At 34.6% G+C, this 26,027-nt stretch overlaps 1 protein-coding gene across 1 annotated transcript in view; it reads right to left on the bottom strand.

Moving 5' to 3' along the window:
- Window positions 1-26,027, bottom strand: part of PHKB (phosphorylase kinase, beta) — an 82,032-nt gene that overhangs the window by 44,852 nt on the left and 11,153 nt on the right. Inside the window, exons 3-11 of the mRNA XM_009885084.1 lie at window positions 25,385-25,523; window positions 22,432-22,531; window positions 19,156-19,263; window positions 17,441-17,521; window positions 14,994-15,109; window positions 8,508-8,571; window positions 2,998-3,093; window positions 1,138-1,335; window positions 325-382 (exon numbers count right to left, since the gene is read on the bottom strand). Coding sequence (XP_009883386.1) covers window positions 325-382; window positions 1,138-1,335; window positions 2,998-3,093; window positions 8,508-8,571; window positions 14,994-15,109; window positions 17,441-17,521; window positions 19,156-19,263; window positions 22,432-22,531; window positions 25,385-25,523 — 960 coding nt within the window. The remainder of the gene's footprint in view (window positions 1-324; window positions 383-1,137; window positions 1,336-2,997; window positions 3,094-8,507; window positions 8,572-14,993; window positions 15,110-17,440; window positions 17,522-19,155; window positions 19,264-22,431; window positions 22,532-25,384; window positions 25,524-26,027) is intronic.

Raw genomic sequence — 26,027 nt, forward strand, 5'->3', positions numbered from 1 at the left:
TGTGTTCTCTCTTCTACTTCCTTTTCTCTCATGTGCTGCTGTGAAGTTCTGATACACTGTGAAAGTTTTTAAGGTTTAAAAGGCAATGCAGGACTGAATGTCACAGATATAAGCTTTTAAAAAACCCATATTGAGTTATGCTGAAATATGGAGAGTTGGGTGCTTGGGGGTTTTTAACCCATGAGGCAGAACTCTAAATGAGATATTTAGTGTCACTGCATTATGGTTTATTTTGGCAGGACAGGAAAATCATTTCTTATCCTTCCTCTAAGGGCTCATCTCTCTAATGCCTTTAAAAGAACAGGAATGTAAAGCTGTACGTACCATCAATTATCATGAAAATAAAAAACAGAGGGAATTCACACTCAATGCCATCAAAAAGCTGAAAAGAAGAAAAATTAATCAGACATTTAATCATTTTGATTTAAGGAAATGTATTTGAATATCCTATTGAATAATTTTGAAGCAATAAAAGACAAACATGAACACAAAAACATTTTAGTAGATCAGCTTTCCATTTAGCTTACAGCTTCTTAATTCTATGGGGACTTTAACTGTGCTTTTACATATGCTATGTCTCATTCTCAAGCAGAATATTTATATATCTATGCTTTATTTTCCACAGAGAAACTATCGAGGAGTAAAAAAGAGTAAATTTTCATTTAGATAACCTTTACTGATAAACACTGTGGTCAAAAGCAAAATTGTTTTCCATACACTCAGACTGTAGTCAGCTGTGAAATTAAATAAAATGATAAATAACTTCCTTATTTGTTATGTGAAATCAACTGTACCCTATATGTAAATGGAAGCACATTCATTACAAAACAAATCAATGACTAACTTGCTGACTCAGCAGTCTCTCAAAACTGCACATGCCAAATTACAAAATGCATCTCCTTCACTTGAAGCAATTAGGAATCATTGTGCAATTCAAATCGGAAATACCAGGGGTAGGGTGTCTTGGTTTCTTTTCTTGTGGTTTTTCTTTGGGCAGACTCTGTTTTGGGTTTTGGTGTTGGGTTTTTTGGTTGTTGGTTTTGTTTGTTTGTTTTTGCTTTTTTTTTATTTTTTATTACTGCCTAAACATTTCAGAAAACCAAAATTTGTCCTTATATAGGCCATGTATTCCTTTACCTTAATTTCTGCTGGTTTATAATAACGTCGTGTTTTGTCCTCCAGCGCTGTTCTGTACCCATCTCTCAGAAATCTTTTAAACCCATATTTTCCTTTCAGTTTTCTAATAATTTTATCTAGTGTTTGACTGAACAAAACCTCATCATCCAAAGCAAATGCAGGATAACTGAGACAGGCCAAAAGAGCTGCATCAGTATTCTATAGGAGTGACAGAAACAGCACATTACAAATTTAATTAGATCTCTGACAATTATTTGATGCACAAACAAAGACTGTTTAACTTACTAATTGAAATATAATCTTATTTTTATCAAAATCATAGTACTAATATATTAAAATAGTGTGCAAAATAAGACTTCTAAATATGTACAAGGATAACCCACAAACCCAATATTCAGATATATGATTTAAAAGAGAACTCATTTGACTCAAAATCTGACCTACTTTACAGTTGATAATCTGCAGGGATAAGTGAATACATTCTAGAACTTTGTGGCTTCAGAAACAAAAAAATATCCTCCAGGTTATTCCTGGAGGAAACACCAACGTTTGGGTAGCCTACACTCAAAAAGAATCACAAACATTTTATAAAGGTGCAATGCTGAGAAGTAACTATGATTAAATCATCATTTCTGAAAAGCTTTTTCAGGAATATTCTTCAGGTGCTGTAACAAACAAGACTATCTGATTTGCAATTAAGGTGATAAGGGAATAATTTCAGGAAAAAATAGGAGTAGCATTTCTCAAGAACCATGTGCTACTATAATGAATTAAAAACACAAGAAAAATTACTAACTAGTGCATCACCACTACACTAAGTGAGCTTACAGAAACACAAAAAACTAAAAAGTTCTAATTCTTACGTTACGCACTGCTTTGTTACTCCTTTTTGCTGATATATCTAAGATATTCAATCATTTAAAATACCATCTTTTTGCCAATATCGTTGATGTGAATCCAAAACAGGAAAAAAAAAGGATAGGAGGATCACTTCTGTAGCATAAGTAACTTATAAAACTAGCTTCTATTGGAATATTACAAGTCTCCAGCAAATAATAAACAGCAAAAGAGTTCTAAAAGACCGCTAGACTATAAAAAAGTAGCTGACAGTGCCTTTTATTTTAATTATCCAGTATTACAACTCTGCTATAATTCTTCTACACAATAAGTAAACTATTAATGTTGAAGATTAATAGTCTGTTTCATGACCAAAATGCTATTATATCCCAGAATGCACAAAAAAGCAGTAGAACTCTACTATCACTCATTTTAAATTACTGATTTTCAAACCCCAAATTTACCTTTGATGCTAGTACTGATTTTTTTTTAAAGTTCATTTATACTTATGTCACTTGGATTCACTTACTGAGGAAGCATTTGTAACAGTAGCTTAAAGTAATGAGAAATCCTCCATACTCAGCAATTTATGAAAAGTCAACCTTAAAGGCTTCTTTTCTGGACAAAAGAATGAATTAAAGCTAAAGTGTTTCAAAAATGCGGGCACTGAGTATATAGTGGAAACTAGGCCAAAAGAAAAACAATCACCAAGACTGGAAACCCTACCTAAATTACTGCAGATGATTATTACCTTAAATTTTATTTTAAAATTGTTTAGAAAGCTACCAACAGGGTACCATTTTAACCTAAATATTCAGAAAATAAAGAATGCCATCATAATTCCACTTCAGAAAAACAACTAAATCACAGTGACATTTAAGAAGCAAAAAATTTAGTACCTTCCCGGCAAATTCCTATCTTTATTACGCAGAGCATAACGGCCATCAATAGAACTTGAAATTATATCCATATCCATTTATTTTCTTCACACCCTGTTGAGATGAATTTCATTTAATTACTTACATGAGACCTTGACTCTCGGGGTAGCAATGAACAGAGAGTCTGTCTGTTACGGTTATGGGCATCAAAATCCACAAATATAACAGACCAAGAGCAGCCCTGCAAACAGAACATGACATACATTTAAGGGGAAGGGAAGAAAGCTTACCATATCCCGGTGAAACTAACTGGTTCTTTGTTTTATTTAGGTATTGTTGTAATAGTCTGGTAGCTGGTAATTTTAATCTGAAAATGTACCACAACGTCAAGTTGAAAACATTTTGAATTTTCAAACGTATTTAAATATAGCCAAAATTAGATGGTTTCATCTACTGGTGACCATCATTTATATGGCTCATTCAAGCTATAAACTCTTCCATTAATTCTTGAAAAACAATGACTGTATTAAGGACAAACAGAAAAGTAGTTGTCCCTCCCTGTGACTGCAGGAAGCGTTCCAAATAGCGATGTTGGATATTTCATTGCAAGTCAGTTAAAACACAAATAATTGGATATTCACCTGAGGTACTGTACTGGAAAAGGGCTTCCATAGCAAATAAAAACATCCTGCTTTTCAGCTATTGTAAGGTCAACATTATCGACATCTATTCCTTAGCAAAACCCTTTTCCTAGTAAAATTCTGTAATTTTACACTATATCTCTCCATCACCTTTTTGATACTTCCTGAAACACTCAAAAAAACAATGAATCCCATAGCTGAGACACGGTTTAAACAGAATCAACAGCATTTAAAAGTATTATCAATAGGCTATTGCTTGGAAACTCAATGCAGTTCCTTAATGAACGGCTATCTTCATATATGTTGTCATTGACAATGAATCTCAATATCACTATCTCATTGGAAGACACATTCAACACTGAACTCTTTCCATTACTGTCATAAATACCAAACCATAAATTTTCATAAATTCATCAAATTTCTCCTAAAACACAGTTTCTTTGGTATACTATTCTCTTAGGAAGACAGTTCCAGAACGTACCCTCTCTAATTATTAGAACCTTTCATTTCCAACTAAGTTTCTCCATAACTAGCTAACCACCGCTCTTTTTGTGCCAGTACTAGCATCCATTCATTCTGCTTTCCAAACAACGGAGGTTTTTTCTTCCTTACTTTTTACCCGCACTCTAATTATACATAGCTATCATACAAATACTCAGCTTTTCCTTTGCTAGGCTAAACAAAACATATTTCTCCCCTGTCCTCACGGAAAATAATCTCTCTGTTCTCTTGATCATTCTAGCAAGATACACTGAATACTGCCGAGATAAGAATGTACATAAATAATCACATTTGCTTTGATGATTTGTTATTCTCCTACTTTCTTCTTAATCCAGATTCTGACTATTCACAAATCTCTAAATTCATCTACAAACTCTGAACACAATCTGTCAACATGTGTGAACATGCAGTTTCAAAATCTGGGCGTCAGTAAAGGATTCTTTGGGGATTCAAAAGCAGACTAATTTGCATTTCATAAAGCCACAAGCATCTTGTTTTACAAATGAACTATTTTTCACTTCTCTGAAGATTGTAAAGTTCTGTAGTAAAGACACCGTACGAGGGCTTGATGGGTTTTTTAACATACCTTTTTTTCCTGCAAACTAATATAGGGCATGTAGCTCATATACAAACAACTGATTATAGTATGACTAGGTCAGACTTGAAACGGTGTTCATCTTGTTGCCAGCGGTTCCATTTTAGTGCATAGATGCATGCACCATGCACTGAATTCATTAACTCTCATTGCTAGTAAACGCGTATGCTCTTATGTAGGTTTTTAGATAATACGTATTTTTTTCTAAAAGGTATTGTAGCTAAAATGGAATTCTTACATTAATGATACAAATTCTAAGCTGATTATACTCTGTGATACTCTGAAACCAGAGGTTTAGGTTAACTATATCAAGCCCACAAAAAGATAAAATAAGTTACAGTACTTTTAGTAGTGATGATTCTAAAGTGATTCAGTAAAAACATAAACTGAAATGTGATCAGTTCACACTGCATCCTAAATGTAATAAATAAGGAAATAAGTATCAGGCCCACTTTTACAGTTCTTCCATACAAACATCAGCAGAAGGACAATACAGTGATTTCAGGATCTGGCTACAATCAATGCACAGTTAAGGATTATAACAGAATTCTTATGCCAATGTCATACATATTAACTGCTTCATCTAGATTTATAACTATTGTTTCAGAGACAATACATTGGGAATAAATTTAAGAAATTTAGCATAGGATATAAAGCAAAATAATGAGAAACTAAATAACTCATTTACCTGTTATATTAAAAATTCTCTTCTCAATGTGTGAATAAATCTTATTACGGAGGGAACGTTAGGATTACAGCTTGACTGTATTTTTATGCTTACAGACTTATACGTAGACTATATTTATGCTTATAACTCCTGCTTTTTATGAAACACTTCTAGTATGATGGAGATGAAAATGAACAGCATTTAAAAACCATGATTGAACTCCTTTTTACATTAAAGCATGTAAAATTCAGATTAAACGAAAAGCCAATTAGTTTTTCAATTGATAAATGTTTCTTATTGAAAACTATAGCAAAGAAAGTATAGAAAGTGTGTAGAAAAGTAGAAATTAGGAAGCATAGCAAAGGACTTATTGAAATTATTTGAACATCAGTTAAGCAGTGCTTTGTTACAGAACAAAAACTAGAATGATTTCTTACAGAAATACATTCTTTGTAAATGTTTTCTGGAATTTGGGGAGGAAGGGAAGGGACAATTTAATGTGACTATCAACAATAAGTGATCTTTATTTTGTCTTCTCTGGGTATATCCATGAATACACAGGGAAACGGCGCTATCATGATATACTCAAAAGATACGTAACGCGCATGTGTGAGAGCACAGCTACAATCCTACAGATTTGTATTTATTAGTCTCTTCCAGCATTCACAGCATGAATGGAAAAATCTGCATGGAAAGGCTGAGCAGGCTGTTGTGCCCAGCAATGATTTATGCAGGTTGCACTAGTGCAGTTGCAGGTGCAAACAAGTTCCTCTTGAGGGGCTCAGCAGGATTTCTCAAAGCTATCCGAACACAGCTGGAGCTAAGCACAAAGGCAAACTCTGCCGCAGACTGAAGGTCAAAATGGTTTCTCTTTGTGCTAAATATCTTGGAAATAAACTCTCAAAGCATTTAAACTGGCTTTGCTTCAGCAATTTGTTCATCCATTTCAGAATTGAGTGAAAAAAAAAAAAAGAAAAAAAAACCCAACTGCTGATGCATTTACTGGTGCTTGAGACCGCTGGGAAGGTAAAGACTGTAGATAAATGGTTTTTGTCTGAAATACTAACAATGTGTGTATAGTGTCTGATCATTATTTAAGGTCCTTACTAGCTCCTAGTACTTAACCCATAACATCAGCTTTTAAAATGTACGTAAACCAAAAGTAGCCCAAATGGCTAAGTCTTTTTGAAACAGTGTATCTGTGTATGTATAAAGAGTACTTTCATACTTCTCCACTCATCAGCAAACAGACATCAGTATTCCTAAGGAGTGGATTCTAAAAAGAACAAGTCTACTGTACCACAGTACTAGTACAAATATACAGATGCAAAAAACACCCAAACAAACAAAACCCAAAAAACTCCTCCAAAAACCAGTATCTCCTGGTTTATGTCATAAGACAAAGAAGGGTCTAATAACAGTAAGTGGTACAGCTTTTCATCAATGGATAAGATTGCTTAATAGATCATATTTCTATGTCAATTGCTCACTATTTAAAACAAATTGTAACATATTTTTCATCACAGGCATCTGAACATCTCTAAGAAGTTTTAGTTTAACATTGTTTTTATGTGAATAAACTATAAGGAAGAACTTCTTGTCTAATAGTGCTAATAATTATTTTATATGACTGTTGCAATCCATATCTTCCATTTTACCAACAGAAAAATAGAGACACAAATAACTAAGAACGATTGAATAAATCAAGCAGTATGGAAAGGAACTTGGAATGTAATTTGGACTGTCTCCCAGTCACACTTTTACAGTTGACCTAGCTTTTACTCATTAGCTCACACAAAGAGCACCTGAGAATTCCCCTTATTCACCATTTACCATTTTACCATCTGTATTGTCTCTCCTTTGTACTATTTTCTTTATGCCAAACCAGTGCATTTAACCAAGTTTCTTAAAGCTGAACATTTAACACAGATAAGCACCACAATCAAAGTCAGCTCCATCTGGCTTACAAAACAAACAGGAGAGCACAGGTATTAAATAAAGATGCATGTAGAAAAAAAAAAATGCATGTAGAAGGGGAATACAGTATTAAATAAAGAGGGGGAAAAAAAACCCAAAAAACTATCTTGAAGCCAGCAAGAATATACAGAAACTTTACTGAAAAAATACAAAAATAGTATTCAAGGTCACAATTATAAAATTATTAAAACCCAAAAGGATCATATATTGCCTAACTGCAGAAAAAAATAAGTAGGTATAAAAATAACCTGTTCAGGTAAACGGGTGTCATTTTTTAAAATAAGTTTCAAGTGTTGGTCGACCATAAGAAGAAGTAAAGCATGTTTCATCAATTAATGTTTACCTTGTATGAAATACAGACATTTGGGCATGTGAATAAGGTCCACAAGTCAAAAAGAATGAGATTGCAAGAAAACTGTGCCATAAGGAAGGCATTACTCAGCGTCCTGACCTCATCACTCGGTGACCAGCCTATCCTCCCTTCCACACAATTTACAGACAACGCTCACCAGCAAGTTTTGTAACTATTTCTACACGCACTTGATGCTATCCAGCTTTCTTTTTAGCTGCACTCCTACCCTTTATTTCCATTTATTAATAACACCAATAGCTTGACAATAACATATGTCTTCCATTTGTAAATTTTCTAGGTCATTAATTTGGAAGAGTACTCTTTTATTTTAGCTATAGACTACTTAGGTATAACACCTAAAAAAAATGCATGTAGAAGGGGAATACAAGTCAGAGAGAAAAATCTAAGAAAAGGCTTGCTTTCTTCATTGATCCAAGCCACGCAAAAGGATGAGAAAAGATTTTACCACTACGCAACCTGCCGAAATTAAAACCAAATAGAACAGTGGGATTATGTACAAGTAGCTTGTTTAAAGTCTTGATCACAAGCCACATGAAGGAACAAGACAGAAGTACGGCAATGCTTGTAGTTAGAGGTATACTGTATTATGATCAACAGTTACAATTCTAAAAGAAAACCCTTTTTGGCAACCAAATCCTTTTTCAGAATAAGCTGCAATAATTTTAGATTATTTTTTTTTTTTAAGGCAAAAAGTAATTCCTGATAGTAAGGGCACTAATGATTTTCTCAGACAAATTCTGTACCTGAAACAGGAGCAATCAGTTTGCAAACTAACTTTTTTAAAATCCGGAATCTAACAAACTTTGCTAGATATTTCTAAATATCCTAAATATACTCTGATCCACAATGTGAATCATTACTGCTAAAATAAATAAGGAGAGCAAACAAACATTTTTATTACCTGATTTCCAAAGAGATTGAAACCATTAATTGCTTCTAAAGCTGCTTTTGCCAGTCCCACAGAGCTGAGGAGAAAACAAAACAACAAAAAAAACAGAGGTATCAAAATTCAAGCCTAGATCAAAATTTAGCATGTTTGACAGCTTTCAGAGCTATGATCTTTTCTTTATTTGAATTTTGTGCTTAACCTTTATGTTAATAAAATGATGAAGCAGCAAATTCAGCGTTGTTTGGTGGTATGTTGTTTTGGGTTTTTATTTTTTGAAAAATATTTTTCAGCATTTTTATTTGTCTGCAAATGTTAGAGACCATCTGGAAAAAGCACTTCTGCTCTCACCTTGCTACTAGACATCTGGCATTATGTATTTCAAGGTCTTGCTAATAGTGTATTAACTGAGGATTTACTTCAGCACAATTTTTCAACACAGCTCTCAAGCATTAAACTTTAAGACTGATTTCTGGCTAGCTTTTGATATAGTAAAAGAACTCATCAATCCAGATTCAGAAAAGGAGGATTTTCTGATGTCGACCATATAGTGAAACGTATCTTATTGCTCATGCTCCATGACTAGTACACATCATGAAGAAAATGATGTATGCTAGATACCCAGAAATTCCACCAGCAAGCTTTGAAGTTGGCAATTTCATGTTTAAAGCCATTAAGCACTAGTCCTATCTACTAAAATCACTAATAATAATAATATATGTATGTTATCAATATGATGTATATCAATATAATGATATCTATGGTAATTTTAAAATCAAATGATGTACTAAAATGTAGTTTATTACTGATTATGAAAATTATACAGTACATATAAAAATATACACACAAACACCTTTGCAAGGCCATTTTATGAAAAAAATATTTAGTCTTAGACTTTCCCTGGGAGTATTTTAAAAAAAAAAAAAAGCAGCATTCCCTCTCAATGCACACACATACTTTTGATGATTTTTTTTTAAAGAAAAGCTCAAGATAAGTAAATAGAACTCTACGTCTAGTTGACAGGTTTATATCCAATTTGAATTATGACAGAGGGCAGAGTTTTGAAATACTGTTTTAAAGAACACATAATTATACATAATTATAGGTAGGCCATCTTCACATGTCCATTCAACTACAATAGGGAGCTAAAACATTAACACACACGTAAAATGCTGGATTTTTGCACACTGCAAAACTCCAAAATTCTAGATGTTAAGGTCACAGGGCATCAAAAGTAGAATATTAAATGAGCTAGTTGCCAACAATGCTAGAGTTTTAAAATGCAATATATAATGCTACCACATTTCTGACAGTTCTACTATCAAATACAAGCATTCAAAGCAGGGAAAGGACTTTGCACTGTTTATGAAGTGGTGACATGAAAGTATAGGAACTAGAAATACTACAAAAGTCTAGCTAATAAACCAAACGCCCCTCTTAGGTGATCTGGTAAAACAGATTAAAAGCATCCAGTAAAACAAAGCCTAGTATAATTCTCCCAACTTTATTCATAAAACTAAACTTTTAAATTATGCCTTTGTCTCCAAGGCACTAAAGTGTCTCTGACTAATGCGCCTTTATCTGTCTCTGCTTCAATTCTATATAAATTACTACAGTGATTTATTGACTTCACTGACACCCCATGTGCTATCCCTAAATGACACTCCTGGCTTTGAAACTCCTCCTTTGGAAACAAGTTTCATCTTTCTCCCTAACTGCCCATTCCTTTAGGTAGGAACTCTGCTTTCCAAGTAGATTGCAATCAATTTGAAATATTCTTAGTCAAAAAAAGACAATAAATAAGACAATAGAAAAGGAAGACAGCAGAATAACAGGAAAGTATGATGTGTACCTTGTTATCTTTAAAAGTTATCAAATCTGAAGACGTATAGCAAAAGATTGAAAAAGAAAAAAGCAGAATCAATCAGGCTGACATGACAAAATATTTAGAGCTAAGAAAAGACCGTAAGGGTAAACAAAAGTGACACAACATGGCACGGGGCCATAGATGAACGCTACAGGAAGAAAGCCTCCAACCTTAGCAAGATAAAAATCAGTGGAAAGAAGAACTGAAAGGTTCATCTTTCCATAAAGCACTTCCCTATAAGGGAGAGGGTGTTGTTGATACTGTCTTCAGCTAACAACCGTTTAGATACAGCTACCATGTTTCTTCCAATTTGGCACAATACACAAATTTGGAAAAAAACAAAACCAAACACACACACAAAACAAAAAAAGAGAACAAAAAAGAACTCTCAAACATCTACACTGCTATAGACAGAAGCTTGAAAAGTCTGAAGTTTTAAGAACTGGGAAAATCTGGGAAAAACACAATATACCAATTAATTTAACCGTTTACTTATTAGCACAGTAATTCCTTGAAATACTCTCTTTAAAAAAAAAAAAAAAGGACAAAAAAGGAGTTAAAAGTTTATATCTTTTTTTTTCTCTAAAACTGATTATCCAATAGCCAACCATACTTTTTATTGACATCTTTCCTTTGGGCCAAAAATTATGCAGTACTGCCAAACAAGGCACAAAAAAAAAAAAGTTTGTCAGAGGATCCAGATAACTTGAGAACAATGTTGTCACAGTGACAGTCATGACTGTGAAAAACTAAAGCATCCTTAAGAGTCTGAGGCCTACACCCCACTTGCAGGGAGACAGTAAAATTAACAACAGTTATGAATATGTACTTTCCGACCAAGACAGCCCTAGATATTTTGTTTATAAAGGTAATTAATAAAGCAACACCAAGTTAGAAAAAATATTCAGAAAATAATCACTAACAATCCCCAACTTCTGAGTAAGAGCAGTTGTGATAATATTGACAAGCAACTGCACTTTCCAGCCAAAAAACCTATAGCAACCCGATTGTCAGAAAACTGCATGCAGCATTTTGGAATCAGAGCAAACTTTTTTACCTTACTGTAAATAACCTCTTTTGTACTGTTTATTCATATAAAATTTCTGATGTTTACTAACTAATCCATATTTTAAAGATGGGAGCTGATTATAGTTACACAGAAAATAATGCGGAGTTACAGAACTTGTTTACTTTAAGTACTGTTTTACCTGGGTTTGTTTTAATATTAGAAGTACTTTAGACACTGATTTCAGACTCTATCATTCAACTATTACCAACAGGTTTATAAACCTCCATCCTTCTTTCTGAAACATTGCCAGAAATAGTACTCGTGGGATTGAATTCTAATTGGTTCAACAAGAGAAAGCTGATTAGGTTAACTAAGTTCTGCTCTGAGCAGCTGCCATCAAACACTGGTGAGATCCCTCAGTTTTGGTATCTTCTGCTGATGAAAGCTTTTGGGACTGGCAAATGTGATGAAGGAATAAACTGAACTCAGAAGTGTTGTGAATATAATTATTTTTCTGGCTTTGTTTCAAAGACCTAAACAAAAATGTAATTGTTCTAACAATCACTCTATTTTAATTATCACCTAGCAATTGATCAAACAAATTGGTGTGATGACTCAGAACCGAACTTTTCGTAGGAGTTTAGTATTATTATCAAACTGCATACATAGAAAATGAAAATCAGTGAAATCCCACACACTGCAATCCATATGACACATTAAAATCTCATATTCGTCTTTTTCCTTCCACCTAACACTTCTAATACCAATAGTGAGATATTTTCAGAGAGTGGAAAAAAGTTACTGACAAAAGGTAGAGAAGTAGTAGTTGTTCGACAGCAACAATTCCTGGTATTCAGACAATGTAAAACTACTCGCCCTATCTAAAAAATAGGATGATAGCGCTTGAAAAAAAATTGAAAAAAAAAAAAAAAAAAAGGATTCCTTCCGTGAAATCATTCCTATTTGACATACTCAGTCATTATTCTACAATAAGAGTAATACTTACTTGTAATTGATAAGTATTTTTCCACCTCTAGTTATTCAAAGCCCCTGGAGACTTCAGTACAAATACTACTTGCAAATGAAAATATAAATGTCTCAACATCAAAATACTGCTTTCTTTCCCCCATCACGTAATATTTCTTCACATTACAATGTTATATCAAGCATTCCCTTCACCATACACACAAGCACTACTTAGACTACTAGAAGTTTCATGGATAACTGATGAGAACAAGTTACTCTAAAAAAAATAATAAAAAAATGCTGAGGACAGCTGCAGTATCAAGTATGCCTTCAAAAGACTGAACTGTCACACATCACACCACACTTCAGAACTATGATCACACTTCAGACACTTGTTTCATTCCTACTGATTAATACCTTCCTGTTGGGCAAATTAGAAAAGAAGTTTTATAATAAAAATTATGCTTATGTCTTTCTACAGAAAATACATTCTTCATACTCTACAGTTTAATAATGGAAAAAATATAGACTGTTTAATCAGTATTAATTAACAGCAAAATGTATTTTAATAAATATGTTCCTTCCGCCACTCAACAATCCACTATGAACATACTGAGTTAACCTGCTGGACTCTATTCCCACAGGAAAAGGTGTTTACTTGGAGATGGCCTCCAAAAAAGCCTAACCCAAACCCTCTTTAAATATTCCTCTGCAAATTTCACAGGATCATAAAGTAATCGGTTGAAAAGGACATATGGAACTCATCTAGTCCAACATGAAATCTCACTTGAATCCAGTTATGTTAACCAAGACCAATTCAAGTAAACCACAGCCTCCTCTAGACAAGTCTCCAAAACCTCCAAGGATGGAGATTCCGTAACTTGAGTATCCTGCTCTGGTTCTTCACTGCACTTCAAGGGAAAAAGGTTTCTTCTTCTTAATACTTTCTTCCATACCTAACCATCCCAGGTGGAATCTGTGGACCTTACTGTAGCTGCCAATTATTGTGATTTGTCATGGATTATCAAGAGCAGTCTTGCAATGGTAATTCTATGGGTAACATTTGACCTTGATTCACATTTGGGGCAGGGGAAGCTGAGACTAACCTAGAGAAACTATACTTCCAGCTTGCTAAAAAAGCACTACTAAACTCACTTAAACATCATTCGTAATTCCAAGTAACTTTTAATTGTTAGGTTTACCCTCTCAGTAAAATACCCGAGGGCAAACATGAAAATTTGCGTATTCTTAGCAACTGCTAATCAAAACACACCGTAAAGCATATACATCCTAATCCTCCTCCCATTCACAGTTTCTTGCCTCCATCCAAGCACTGTGCAGTTCAACTGGAACATCAACCACCCCAATGGATATTGAAAACAAAAAACAAACAACAAACCAAAAGCAATCCCACGACAATAATAATTTCATAACTAGACAAAACAACATAGAACAAGAACAGCACTATAGCAATATAATACCTACACTACAAAGAAGAGCAAGATCAAGGCTCTACAGTCATAGATTTGGAATATGCAGATACTGCACTTCTGCGACTCCATTATTCTCACAGTACATATGGGAGATGTCAAAGGCATTTTGCAGAGGTACTGAGCAGATGCCTGGAGAACAGCTTGATCAAATGGTTACAGGACAAATTAATTTTTCAGTTCAGCCATATGAGGAGGGGATTGCACTATAACAAAAGCTGTTACAAATCTTGCCTTTGAACCAATAAAAGGCATCAATTTGCATACATCAATGAAGACCTGGTCCACAGAGTGTTTCGTTATTTATCATTTACTAGAAGTGTTTTGAACTGCACTAAGACAGAATACCAAGACTGTGGAAAGGCTTAACATATCTGCATCTTCTATCACAAGCCATAATTTGCAGTTACTATTCATGGATTTCATACTATATGATACCTTCTTTAAAAAGAAAGCCTCTTTCAAGAAGACAAGAGTAAACTTCTAATTGTCAAAGCAAACACACGTTGTATGTAAACTTACAGTGTGAGTTTTAAGGGCCAGGAGTACAACAAAACTGAAAATTAAGTGACTGGTTTGGAGTCCATAATCCCTGAAGACATATATGTATCAGTCGTGACTAGTCCCGATTAATTATAATCACTTCTTGAATTGTGTTAGGCACATTCCTAACTGTCTCATGGGACAGGGATCAGAATGTCCAGTTACTTACAGCACCTGAAGAACCTGGAAAATAACCTGTGCACTAGGCTATCCTCCACAGTGTTCAGCATCTTCCTCGCAGCACAGTGGAGATGAGAAAAATCTAGACTCGTGATTCAACACCTTCTTAAATCACGATATTCCTAAACATATTTGTGAATCCAAACTGCTGCACATGCCTCAAGAGTCTGAACTGTTCTAAACACAATTTTCAGAATTATATGCATGCAGCTGCACATAATTATTGGAATTTGAATACTCAAATAGCTAAGCATCTATGCGGTTATTTCAGCATGCATATGATGATGAAATTATGCTTCACATTTTCCCAAAATACATCTCTCAATCTTTAGAGAAGCTTAATTTAGTTCAAACAGTATTTTAATGCATTATTATTTTCAAGTCGCCCCATGAATTCTTTTTATTCATATCACATTTACTTGAAAGAGCTACATTCGCTCACCTACCTTGAATGCAGCTCTGGACTACCATTGTTGTATTTACTTCCTCTTTCCCAGACACCAAAATCTGGTACACGATAGGCTCTTTCCACACAAAACACAAGATTTTGAATGAAGGACACCTATAGGAAGGAAAGAAAGGGAAGTGACTGAAGGAAAATGAAAGCATATTTTCTTTTGTTCATTTTTTCAAAAAGACAAAGTTGTTTTTCCTCAGCCATCAAAATTATGCTTTCTGTCCATTTCCCAGCCCCCAGCGAATGACGGTCCCAAGTTCAGATACTCTCTTTAAAAACAGGTTTTTGTCGCAAATTAATCATCCCTGTAATTAAGCATTTGGTTGTATTGAAATGAACTTTCTCTGAATGAAGGTGAACAGCCAGTGATTAAGAGCGTGGCTTCTCCTATCTCTATCATTAACTGAAATTTAAATGCATCAGCTAACTGAAGAAGCAAAGAGCACCAAACAGAAATATGTAACCTTACCAGTGATGATGTTCAGAACACAAGAAAAAAAATGGTCAATTACATATATTTTGTGAGATTAACTAAGGGTTTCCAAATGGCGGATTCACAGAAAAAAGGGCAACAGATAACTGGTTGCAAACCAGAATCTACAGAGAGCAATCATTCATATCACGGGCATGTAAATGCTATAACCAAGTCAATGCTAAAGCATTTACAGAAATTATGGATTGTGTGTGTTAAGCTTATTTATCCAGAAGTCAAGCATGCAGACAGCAAGGTGTAATAAAGAATACACATGCCGCATGGATAACTGCAAACACCAGCGTTACTCTGGTTTATGTGTAGATAACTGCTCTCAAATTCATTCACTTGCACAATCATGTACTGCTCTCTTTGCTATGGATGCAAAGATGCGACAAAATTAATTTTTCAAGTGCAAACAGATGCAACTAGAGAGTGCCATGCCTGACATCAAGCAGCCTAGTATACAATGACTGCCTCCAAAGCCAAGAGTTCTGTGTACAAACATATTCGTGCAGACAGCTTGCCAAATATCAACCATCTGCCAGCACCTTCCAGTGTGCTAGCACTGGTTCAAACCCCTCTCTCTATGAAAGGAAAGAGACTAAATACATCGTGCAATGATATCATCAGAAAGAAATATCCGACTTCATGTCTGGGTAGCAGATTGCCGCATCCACAGTGCTGCCAATGCCACGATGCTGAGTATTATCTAGATATACAAGACAACTTGGAAATACCAGAATTACGTGGCATTGAAAAGATCTGAGAATATATGCAATTGTTGAAGCTATACAGAGACTAACAGAACGTACAGGTCTGTGGTAAAGTAATCTTAGTATAAATCCCTAGTCCACAGATTTCTAGGGTACGGTTGCAATGAAAACTACATCTTGACATTAAAGTGGAGAATATCCACTGACTGCAGAGTCTATACACATGCACTTTTCTGAAGATTCGGTAATTAAATGCAAACATCTGGAGGATAATATAAATTATAAGTCAAGCTAAGTAAACACATAATTATATACATTTGCCTCCTCACAGATATAAAGGCAATTCAGCGAAAATCATATAGACCTATGATCTAAGTGAGAAAGAAGATAAGTTGCATCACTTAATTTTCTCATTATCTAAAGAAAGAACTTTAATGAAGATATACATTTTAGAAATATAATGCAAATATACTATAATGGGAAAAATCTCCCCTTTTAAAAAAATAGTACAACTATAAGTGCATTGAAACTTTTTAAGGCAATACAGCAACAACTATTAAACAGACTAAAGTAAATTTAAACAAATCCAGATTAAGAAAAAAAAAAATCTATGCTTTCCATTCCTGTCTTAAAACATAACCTCATTTTAGAGCAGGACAGCAGGTTGTCCTAACATGACTTGTCCTCGAGTGAAGGCCACGGTGGCTATTATTATCTAATTTAAAGTTAACAATCCTACAAACATCTCTCATCAAATTGTTTTATTTTCAAGTAAAGATACAGCAAAACCTCTTAACACCTATAGGTTCGTATGTATTTGAAGAAAGCCCTTCAGCTTTCCAGAAAATTAACCCTATAATATATTATATTGAAATTCTGCCAGACAGAATGCACTGACTGACAGTTTGAAATAAGGTGAAAAGTGAGAACAACATAACTAGAAGTTAACTGTCCTAACAGACCTTTTAATTCTTGACCTTGTACCTTTGAGAAATAGCAGGGAACTACAAAAGTTTTCAATGTCAAGTTACATTCACTCTTTGCATGTAACACTTTATTAGCTATTAATTTATTTCACTATCCATTCATTCCATTTATCTTTGCTGACTTCCATTAAAAGTGAAGAATATCTGCAGTGTATCTCCAGAACAATTATTTTACAGTTTATAATTAAATAAAACCAAGGAAAAAAAAAAACCAAAACAACTTAATAGAGCACGTGTTTTAACATCAGAAGTTTATTTGTACCTCATCTGTGTTGTAGATAATCTGCAGCCCCGAAGAGATCATCTCAACCAAATAGAGGAGAAATAACGACACAGCATTTATCTGAAGTAATTAAAGACAGAAAGGAAACTATAATTAATTTTACGTTTATTGGAGTCACATAAACAAACAAGCTAAATGTGATATTACTAACAAAGATGGTGCTACTATACCACAGTTTTGGTTCTTCAAAAATATCCTAATCTACCAATATCCTAGATGTAATGATGTAGAAAAAATCAATAGGAAGAAATGTCACAAGCACGCATTGTCCTCTACAACTTCTGCTGTAGTATCATTTTTTTTAATTACCTGAAACCATGATATTAACATGCTTTTGCCTAGGCAAAGAGGCTTAGCTAATGAGTGAAGTTACTGAACAGAAAATTGGCTCTGTTTTACCTCAAACCAGGACGTGCTTTGACCCACAGGCAATCACTTTAGTCACAAGCTGTTTCATGTTTACTTCTATGACAATTTATTAGCAAGTAGAGCCCCAAGAAGGCAAATAGCATATTGAATAATACACAGCGCATCTAAAAAGCAAACCGCTCTATCCCTCACTATAATTTTAGCATTATCAACTGACAGAAGTGTAATTCAGATATGATAATATTTGGGAAAAACTGTTTTCCTTTGTAGCTGTACATAGCATTTATATTAACAGTAATTACCTTCAGCAGCTGTACAGATGAGCATCATAAAGTCAATTTATCAATGAATCAAAGAAAACTGCTTTTGTTACACAGAATTCTATTATAATTAAGAATTTGTACAACTTCAATAGAGAAAGTAAGTTTATCACAATAACTTGCTTCAATGAGCTATAAATCCACAATGCCAGTATATGAAATTTAGAGAAACCATCTAGAACAAAAAAATTGGATTCTTGTCTGAAACATAGCCGATTAAGAATAAGGTCCAAATTCTAAAAATTCCAAAAGACTTACAGACCACTGACTCCAGTTTCTTAACACAGTCTGAAAAGCACCAAGTAATTATCAACTTACTGTTACTTCTGAATAATTTCACTAAATTTCTGAACTAAAAAGAGTAGACAGAGTTATGGAATGCAAATAAAACAAGGTCATGAATGCAAAAAAGGGTCTGAAGGCAAAGAGAAGGGAAAAAAAAGAGTAAATCAATACTTTGGAAAATGAAAGATAGTAAAACAATCCATTTTGCAATGAATCTGACTAGAAGCCACTACACAAAACAGCGAACAACGATTTGTCACTAGACAAAGCTGTTGACAGTGTACATTAAATCTTTATTATGAATGAAAATTGCTCAGACTTATGGAAAATTAAGCTGGGAACGTCAGCAAAAAATATAATATTCAATGTAAGCTTCCACTAAATCTTTCACTTTACTGACTACTTCAACATTTTTTTTTGCCAGGATTATTTATTGGCCAACAGATTGGTCTCAAAAAGAAGCAACTTCATAAACAACCAACCATCTACCTCTACAAATCCCAGTTATTTCAGTACCTTCTGACCAAAACATACTACTGAATTATATTTCAAAACAGTCTTTTTCATCAAAAGAAGCAGAAGGAATCTCAATTTTATCAAGTACAACACCTCTAACAAATCTAAATGAACTGAGACAGCTGCATCATGAAAGACTGGAGACAACAATAATGTTATTTAAAATCATCCAATCTTTCCTTTACATATACACACATATTTTACCTGAAGGTGACCATATTCCTTATGGGAGAAGACCTCATCTCCAGTGTGTGCACTGAAAACAGAATGAAGACATGCAGATGGTTTGGGGTCTTGCTTAAATTGCTGAACCTAAAGGTGAATTAAAGGTAAAACATAAAATCAAAGTCAGTAATTTCAGTACGTTTGGCAACCACAAATTCACTATATAACTCAGGTATTTCAAAATTTCTCGGTATGACCACTATGTAAAACTTATAAACAACAGCTTCTGAAACTTATCAGAAACTATTTCATACACCCTTAAAGTATACATATACTTAAAGAATACAAGTTTTCAACCCATCTATCTAATCTCTTTGGATTTGGTAGAAGAAAAAATTTGTAATAGATAGCTACAGATGCTTAGTCACTTTCATCTTCTGGAGAAATGCCACCTGATTTTACCAGAGCTGAAATCTTAGCAGAAAGCAGGTGGAAGCATATCACGCCTACCCTAATTCACAGATCTGAAATGTTCATATAGAATCCTGACCCATAAGCTCTTGGCTGGCTCGCCACCTTTCCCTAGCAGAGTACCATGAACTAAGTCCAGCTAGTCTCTCACATATGGGGCAATTCCCCTCCTCACCCTCCTGGCACGTCCTAAAGAGCCTGTATCCACCCATCCATGTTCCACTCACTTGAGCTATCCTACCGCATCACTGTGATCCCATGAGATCATAGCCCTGGAACTACAATCATACTTCTAATTCCTCCTTTTTGCTCCCCATGCTGCATGCATTATCTCTGGGCATGTCTGAGAAGCACCCAAGCATGCTGACTTCCCAGAAAGGGTATGAGAACTTTCTTCTCAATAATGCTGTCCCGTAGAAACCTCCTTATTTCTGCACATACACTTGGGACAATTCCACTTCAGTTAATGCTATGTGCCGTCTGTTCACATCACCCCAGGCCCTTTGCTTGCCTACCCCATCCACCACTTCCTCACCTGATTGTTGAGCACTCTCTCTCCCCCTCACCATTCCTAGTTTAAAGCTCTTACTGAAGTTCAAGCGCCCAAAACTTATGTTGGGAACAATAGCTTTAATAATTTTTATGAATCATGATCCATAAAATTTAATAATTATTGTTGTACCATTTGACAATGTGGCAAAGGTTTTAAAACAGAAAATAAATTATTATTGTTATTCATATTTTTTACGCCTTTTGGGTTATAGATCTACAAAAGCATTCAGAAATTGCCTCACGGAAATCATGGAACAAAAAAAAAGCTGCAAGAGCTAAGAATATCTAGTATAAAAGAGTACATGGGAAAACAAAGATTTATTTTGGTGAGCACAGTTTGTGACATTCGGATGTACAGTGAAATGTTTACAGGTACTAGAAGGCAAAGCTTAAAATGAAAACATAGAGATCATACACAGGAAGAATAGTACCCCAGATTAAAATGACTTCTTATTCATGGATGCTACCATTGGACCTCAGAATGAGCCTCTATGATACAGAATCTCTTACAATGGAGATGGAATGCAGTAAGGTGAATTACTAACACAACAGGGTAATGACAAAGGTGTGAAATAAGAACTACGGTGGTTTTAAAGTACTTTTGATTCTGTTTTTGTTGCAAAATACCATGTCTGCTACCTTACAAAATCATTTGAGAAAACAACTGGACTGTCAGAGCGTTGGCAATAGGGCAGAGAAAGGAAATCAAATTCACAGATAAAAGAAGGAAGGTAACAAAAGAACCTTTTCCATTAATTCCTCAAGTCATGCTATGCTCTCCAACAAACAGTTTTCAAATTTTCTAACCATCGTAGCCAGTACCTGGTCCACATTTCCCAACATTTTCAATACCGATCTTCCCTTCATGGGATATTCTTCACTACCAACAAATCACATATAGCATATAGCATGTGCCCCAGAACCAAGAAAGTGAATACTATTTCATGGAGTTATCATGTCTAGTCCATGAAGACATTCAATACATTTTAGGTCGTAACTCCTATGTTCATTAGCAATACAATATAACAACTGTCATTTTTGTCACAAGCAGCAGCATCTATTCAAGTCATGCCTTGGGCATATATAATTCATATTTAGGCCAGCACATACAGAACGTCTCAGAATAAAGTCCAGTTTGACTTATGTCTGTCAGGTACCAGAGACTGTTTATTACTACTCTGTAGGAAGAGAGAAGCATTTATTGTAATCAAGGCAAAAACAGACAACCAGTATGTCAGCAGTATGACACCTGTGTTAATTTAATGCTCATTATTCCTATCTGCACTCATCATCCTCAAAACAAACCACTGCACGTCAAAGAGAAAAAAAACCAGCTCAAATGTAACAAGATCAATTTCGGTCAAGATTATTTAAAGATATGAGACTACAAAGAAACAGACTAAGCAAACTGAGAAAAAAATATCATGTCAGCATAAATATGACTGGCAATACAGCTGGCTTACTTATTATTATTACTGATGTCACATGCCTACGGACTTTACATTTCAGTTTCTGTGCTTAGAAGTGATGGAAGCCATGGCAACATGAAAATTATTTTTAATAATACAGTTAAAAGTCAGTGACATGAAACTTAAAATAATCACATGGAATTTAAATATTTAACTACCTGTAGAATTACTGCTAACCACTATGCAAAATTAATCCACCACATCTAAATGTTGGTAAGGAGAAATCCTGAATATTCAAGAATATTCCAGGTATACTCACAAGAGGATTACAGGCTGAATAAATCAATCATATTATAACATAAGTAAAATACTCTCTTTCCTTATTCATTTTGGGTTGCTGCCCTTCTGAAGTTACATCATTAGGTCCAAGAATACTGGAAAGTGGCTGCTAAAGAACCCAAGCAAAATAATCAAGACGATCACCTAGGTAAGGAGAACAACTGCAAATGCAATAACCAAGTTAATAGTGCAAAGAAAACTCTCCAGCCTTAGCTAAAAGAAATTCCACATCTTTCCATTTAAGCACTAAAATGACATAAAACCCCGATTACTAACGGTCTAATGTTTAAACGGGATAAATAACCGCGAAAGGAACCCAAAGAAGTGTCAAGTATACCCTGCCGCTTACTTTGCAAAATGCTCGTGCCTTCTATGCCCTAAACCAATGCTGACAATAATGAAGCAGCTGTTCTTAGCTGGGTCGGCCACACAGTAATACTGCATTTCCCTTTTGAATTTTATCTATATTTAGAAGTCAGTTTTCACAGTTTAATTAATCCCTTAGAATTAAGTGAGTGCTTGTGTCCACACTACAGTGTTTTACCTTATCGGCCTGACGCATGTAGCAGTAGAGAATTCCTCTCATACACTTTATAGCAGAATGCTCCAATTCATGAGTCCTTCCCTTGTCATCATCAATACGCCTGGGTAAGAGAGATAACTCATAAAACAAATTGGAAATGCATTAGGGGGGAAAGAGCGAAAAAGGACACATTAGCGCTTTGGAATATTAAGTATTTAACTAACACTGTTGTACAGTGGTACCTACACTCAGATCAACATATTTGTAGTCGTCCCTATCCTTCCTTAATAAAAAAAATAAATACATTGTTCAGTTTGTTGCAACTTACACAAACATTCCCATTTCAAAATTTAAAAAGAAAAAAGGTAATCCTTGCTGATATTCTAACATTGCAAGCCACTGTTCTGTGTTCCTCGAGAGATCCAATACACAAAGTCAATTTCTCTTTAACTCTAAAAAACATCTGCCGTTCATAATCAAGCAGTCACTCTCTTGACGATGCTGATAAACCACAGCTGTGCATACAACAGTCTGAAAGTTCACTACTCCAAATGTCCAGGAATGTGTTTCAAGATGCATAAGTATTTTTATACCGTGAAATCAAATAACACTCACAATTACTATATTACTAAATGTGTATTAAAAACAATGCCAAATCCCAAGTTATTTTAACTATAAGAAATGTATTCTGTGTAAACAACCTTGATCATTGCATTCATGCATTGTCTTTTCCAGTTCTCAGTTTTTGATTGAGCCTTTCAGGGTGAAAATAATGTTTTCTTACATAGTTGTAACTTACAACAACATGTCTCTGATATAAATATGCAAAACAGCATAATATGCTCACTACTATTTCTCAGTCCACTTTATAGCTGTTACTAATTTGATTAAAGGTAAGTAGACAACTACACTGCAAACAAAACATATCCTTCTGCACAATACTTAACATGTCAGTAGTTTCTGCTGAGGTTCTGCTACCTACACGGAAAATTAGGAAGGCGGTGATAATTTCAAAAACTATACACATTCAGAAATCATGCTATTCAAATAATAATCTTAGGTACAAGAAATATACTTGCTTTCAATTACAAAGTTGAAACAAGGGGGGGAAAGCAACCCCACAAGGAATAAAACCAGATCATGCAAAATAATTAGGTTAAGAATTTTTAAGCAGCAGGATTTATCCTCAACATAATCATAAATCCAAAGAGCAGTAAGAACCACACGTAAAAGCTCTGAAGTTTTCATGTTAAAACATTTTTGTCTCTATTCACAACAACAGTGTTTGTTTTCTTAACATGTTCTCAAGAAATTTAGCTTTTATGAAAGTGAACAGTAGCACTGGTGTGAGTCAAAGACAGTAATCTGCATGTGGTAGATATGGAGCCTTCCATACATCTTGTATCTTGGCTCATTTCAGATTTTAGTCATTCACTTAATTTCAGTCATTAACCTTTCCCCATCAAAGAAAATTTGTTGTGCAGCACCTGGAGTTCAGGGCCCTGTTCTGAACATAACTAGAAATAACACAAACTATTTGTCTTGCCACTTTGACCTTCCTTCAACCTGCAACAAATTTCATGTATCATCTTCTACGATTCTACATACTGGAAATTAAAGACTGAATAACTCAGGCAATATCATGCCACTCTCTTCTATGAGTTGCTGAAAATTCAAAACAATCACTCCCACCCCTTCCATTCTTCCTTCTAAATTTTTTTTCTATTTTTTTTTTGTTTTCAAATGCTTTTATTTCACCAACAGAAAGAATTAAAAGAAAGATGCAAATATTTCAATATAAGAAATGAAAGTAATAATTACGCATTCTGAATGTTAATTTCCTTATAATTTTTGCTAGTTTCTCAAAATTTTGAAACCCGTTAGATCTCAGGCATAACATCTCCAGAAGTAAACACTCTGCAAAAGAAGTAAAATCTCTGTACGTTTTCACTTTCAAAAAGCATCATTTTGTAACACTTCACAGAAGACAATTTTATTAATGTTTTGTTCAGATTGGTGTCAGAAGTATAGACTCTGAAGCAATAAATAGAGCCAAAAAAGAAACTCAAAACTTTTTATCTAAGTAGATCATCTTTACTTCAACAGTAGCTCCTCATATTATTTCTGGCCCTTCTTCTGTAAGAAATACCAGAATTTTGTCCAAGAATGTGATTGCTACCTCAATACAAGAAGTCGATTACTAAAAAGAGTAAATTATTCAATATCTGCACACCATCTTCCTTCTTAAAAACACTACATTTGGGTTGTCACCACCTCTGTCTGTGCTTTCCTGGGTGTCTGGGGTAGCAATGTTGGAAACAAGGAATACTAAATCTTAAAAAGCAATTTCCATAGTCATTTGACCTAAAGGAGAGGAAATTATGAATAAATTCATATGGGAGGTAACTCTCCTATAGTTCTTAAGGTCATACTACAGCACACAAATTCCTAACCTACTTCTGTAATGAGTCAACAGTGGAAACGGAAGAAAAAGAAAATAAGAGCCAACAACTGAGACTGCCCAGCCACTGTACCTAGCAAGGATGATAGTCACCGTTATTTCCCAAATAAACATTTCCCAGCATTCAAGGATTCAGGCTCCTGCGTGTACCTGGATTGTTACTACCCGCAACAAGTCTGCTTCTGCTCTGAACTCTCCTACTGCACTTAAAATGAGCAGTATTTCCTGAGTACAGTTTGCAACAATAACCTATATTTTCAATAACACGCATTTATTCCTCTGTTTCAGAATATTGATATGAATTAAATTATGCAAAAACATGTTCACTTACCAAAGCAGAATGACATTTTTTAACACAGAAGCTACATAAATATTTTAATTTGGAAACATGTACCAACTCTATGGGTTTACAAAACTATTTTTGATAAAGCTTCATCTTTTAAAACATTCCCGAGGAGCTGTATAACAGAAAGAATGTAACACGTCAGAGACATGAGTTTAGAAGTTATTCACCTGTAAGCGAGGGCTAATGCCCAGGCACATGCAGCACAGTAAAGACTGTCATGTACTTTTGCCTTTCGGTTATCACCGTATGTCTTTGTAGGAAATAGGCCTGTCGTTGGGCTTTGATGAAGCAACAATGTTGACTTAACTGCAAAAGGCAAAAAAGAAAAAATGGAATTAACAACATGTTTCTTCCAGGTTCTACACAGATGTTCAGGAATAAATCAAGAGATGAACAACCTGTTAGAGTATGCACAACATAAAACAGAATAAAAAGAAAGGTAAGGAGAAGGACACACAAAAAATATTTTGTCACTTTGTTTTTTCAGTCAAATTAGACCTTTTTACAAAAAAATCAGTATTCAACACTATATGCTCTGTTCTTGTACAACCCACTTTGTACAGAATCTCTACAATGCAACCCAGTAATTTCCCTTTCATGAAAAAAAAAAGTGGGGGCTATAGTATGTCAACTGCCTCCGCCCCAGTAATTTAAATAAACTCTGCAGAACTCTACGCTCATAAAAATTATTTAACTTAGGCCAGATGATTGTATCAATATATTTAAAAAAGGAACAAGTAAGTAAAGGACGACCACAATCATTTAACTCAGTACCTTGACATAAAAATAGAACAAGACAGGAGTTTTCAA

This window comes from Charadrius vociferus, unplaced genomic scaffold, assembly GCF_000708025.1.
Source record: "Charadrius vociferus isolate BGI_N301 unplaced genomic scaffold, ASM70802v2 scaffold475, whole genome shotgun sequence".
Taxonomy (NCBI): domain Eukaryota; kingdom Metazoa; phylum Chordata; class Aves; order Charadriiformes; family Charadriidae; genus Charadrius; species Charadrius vociferus.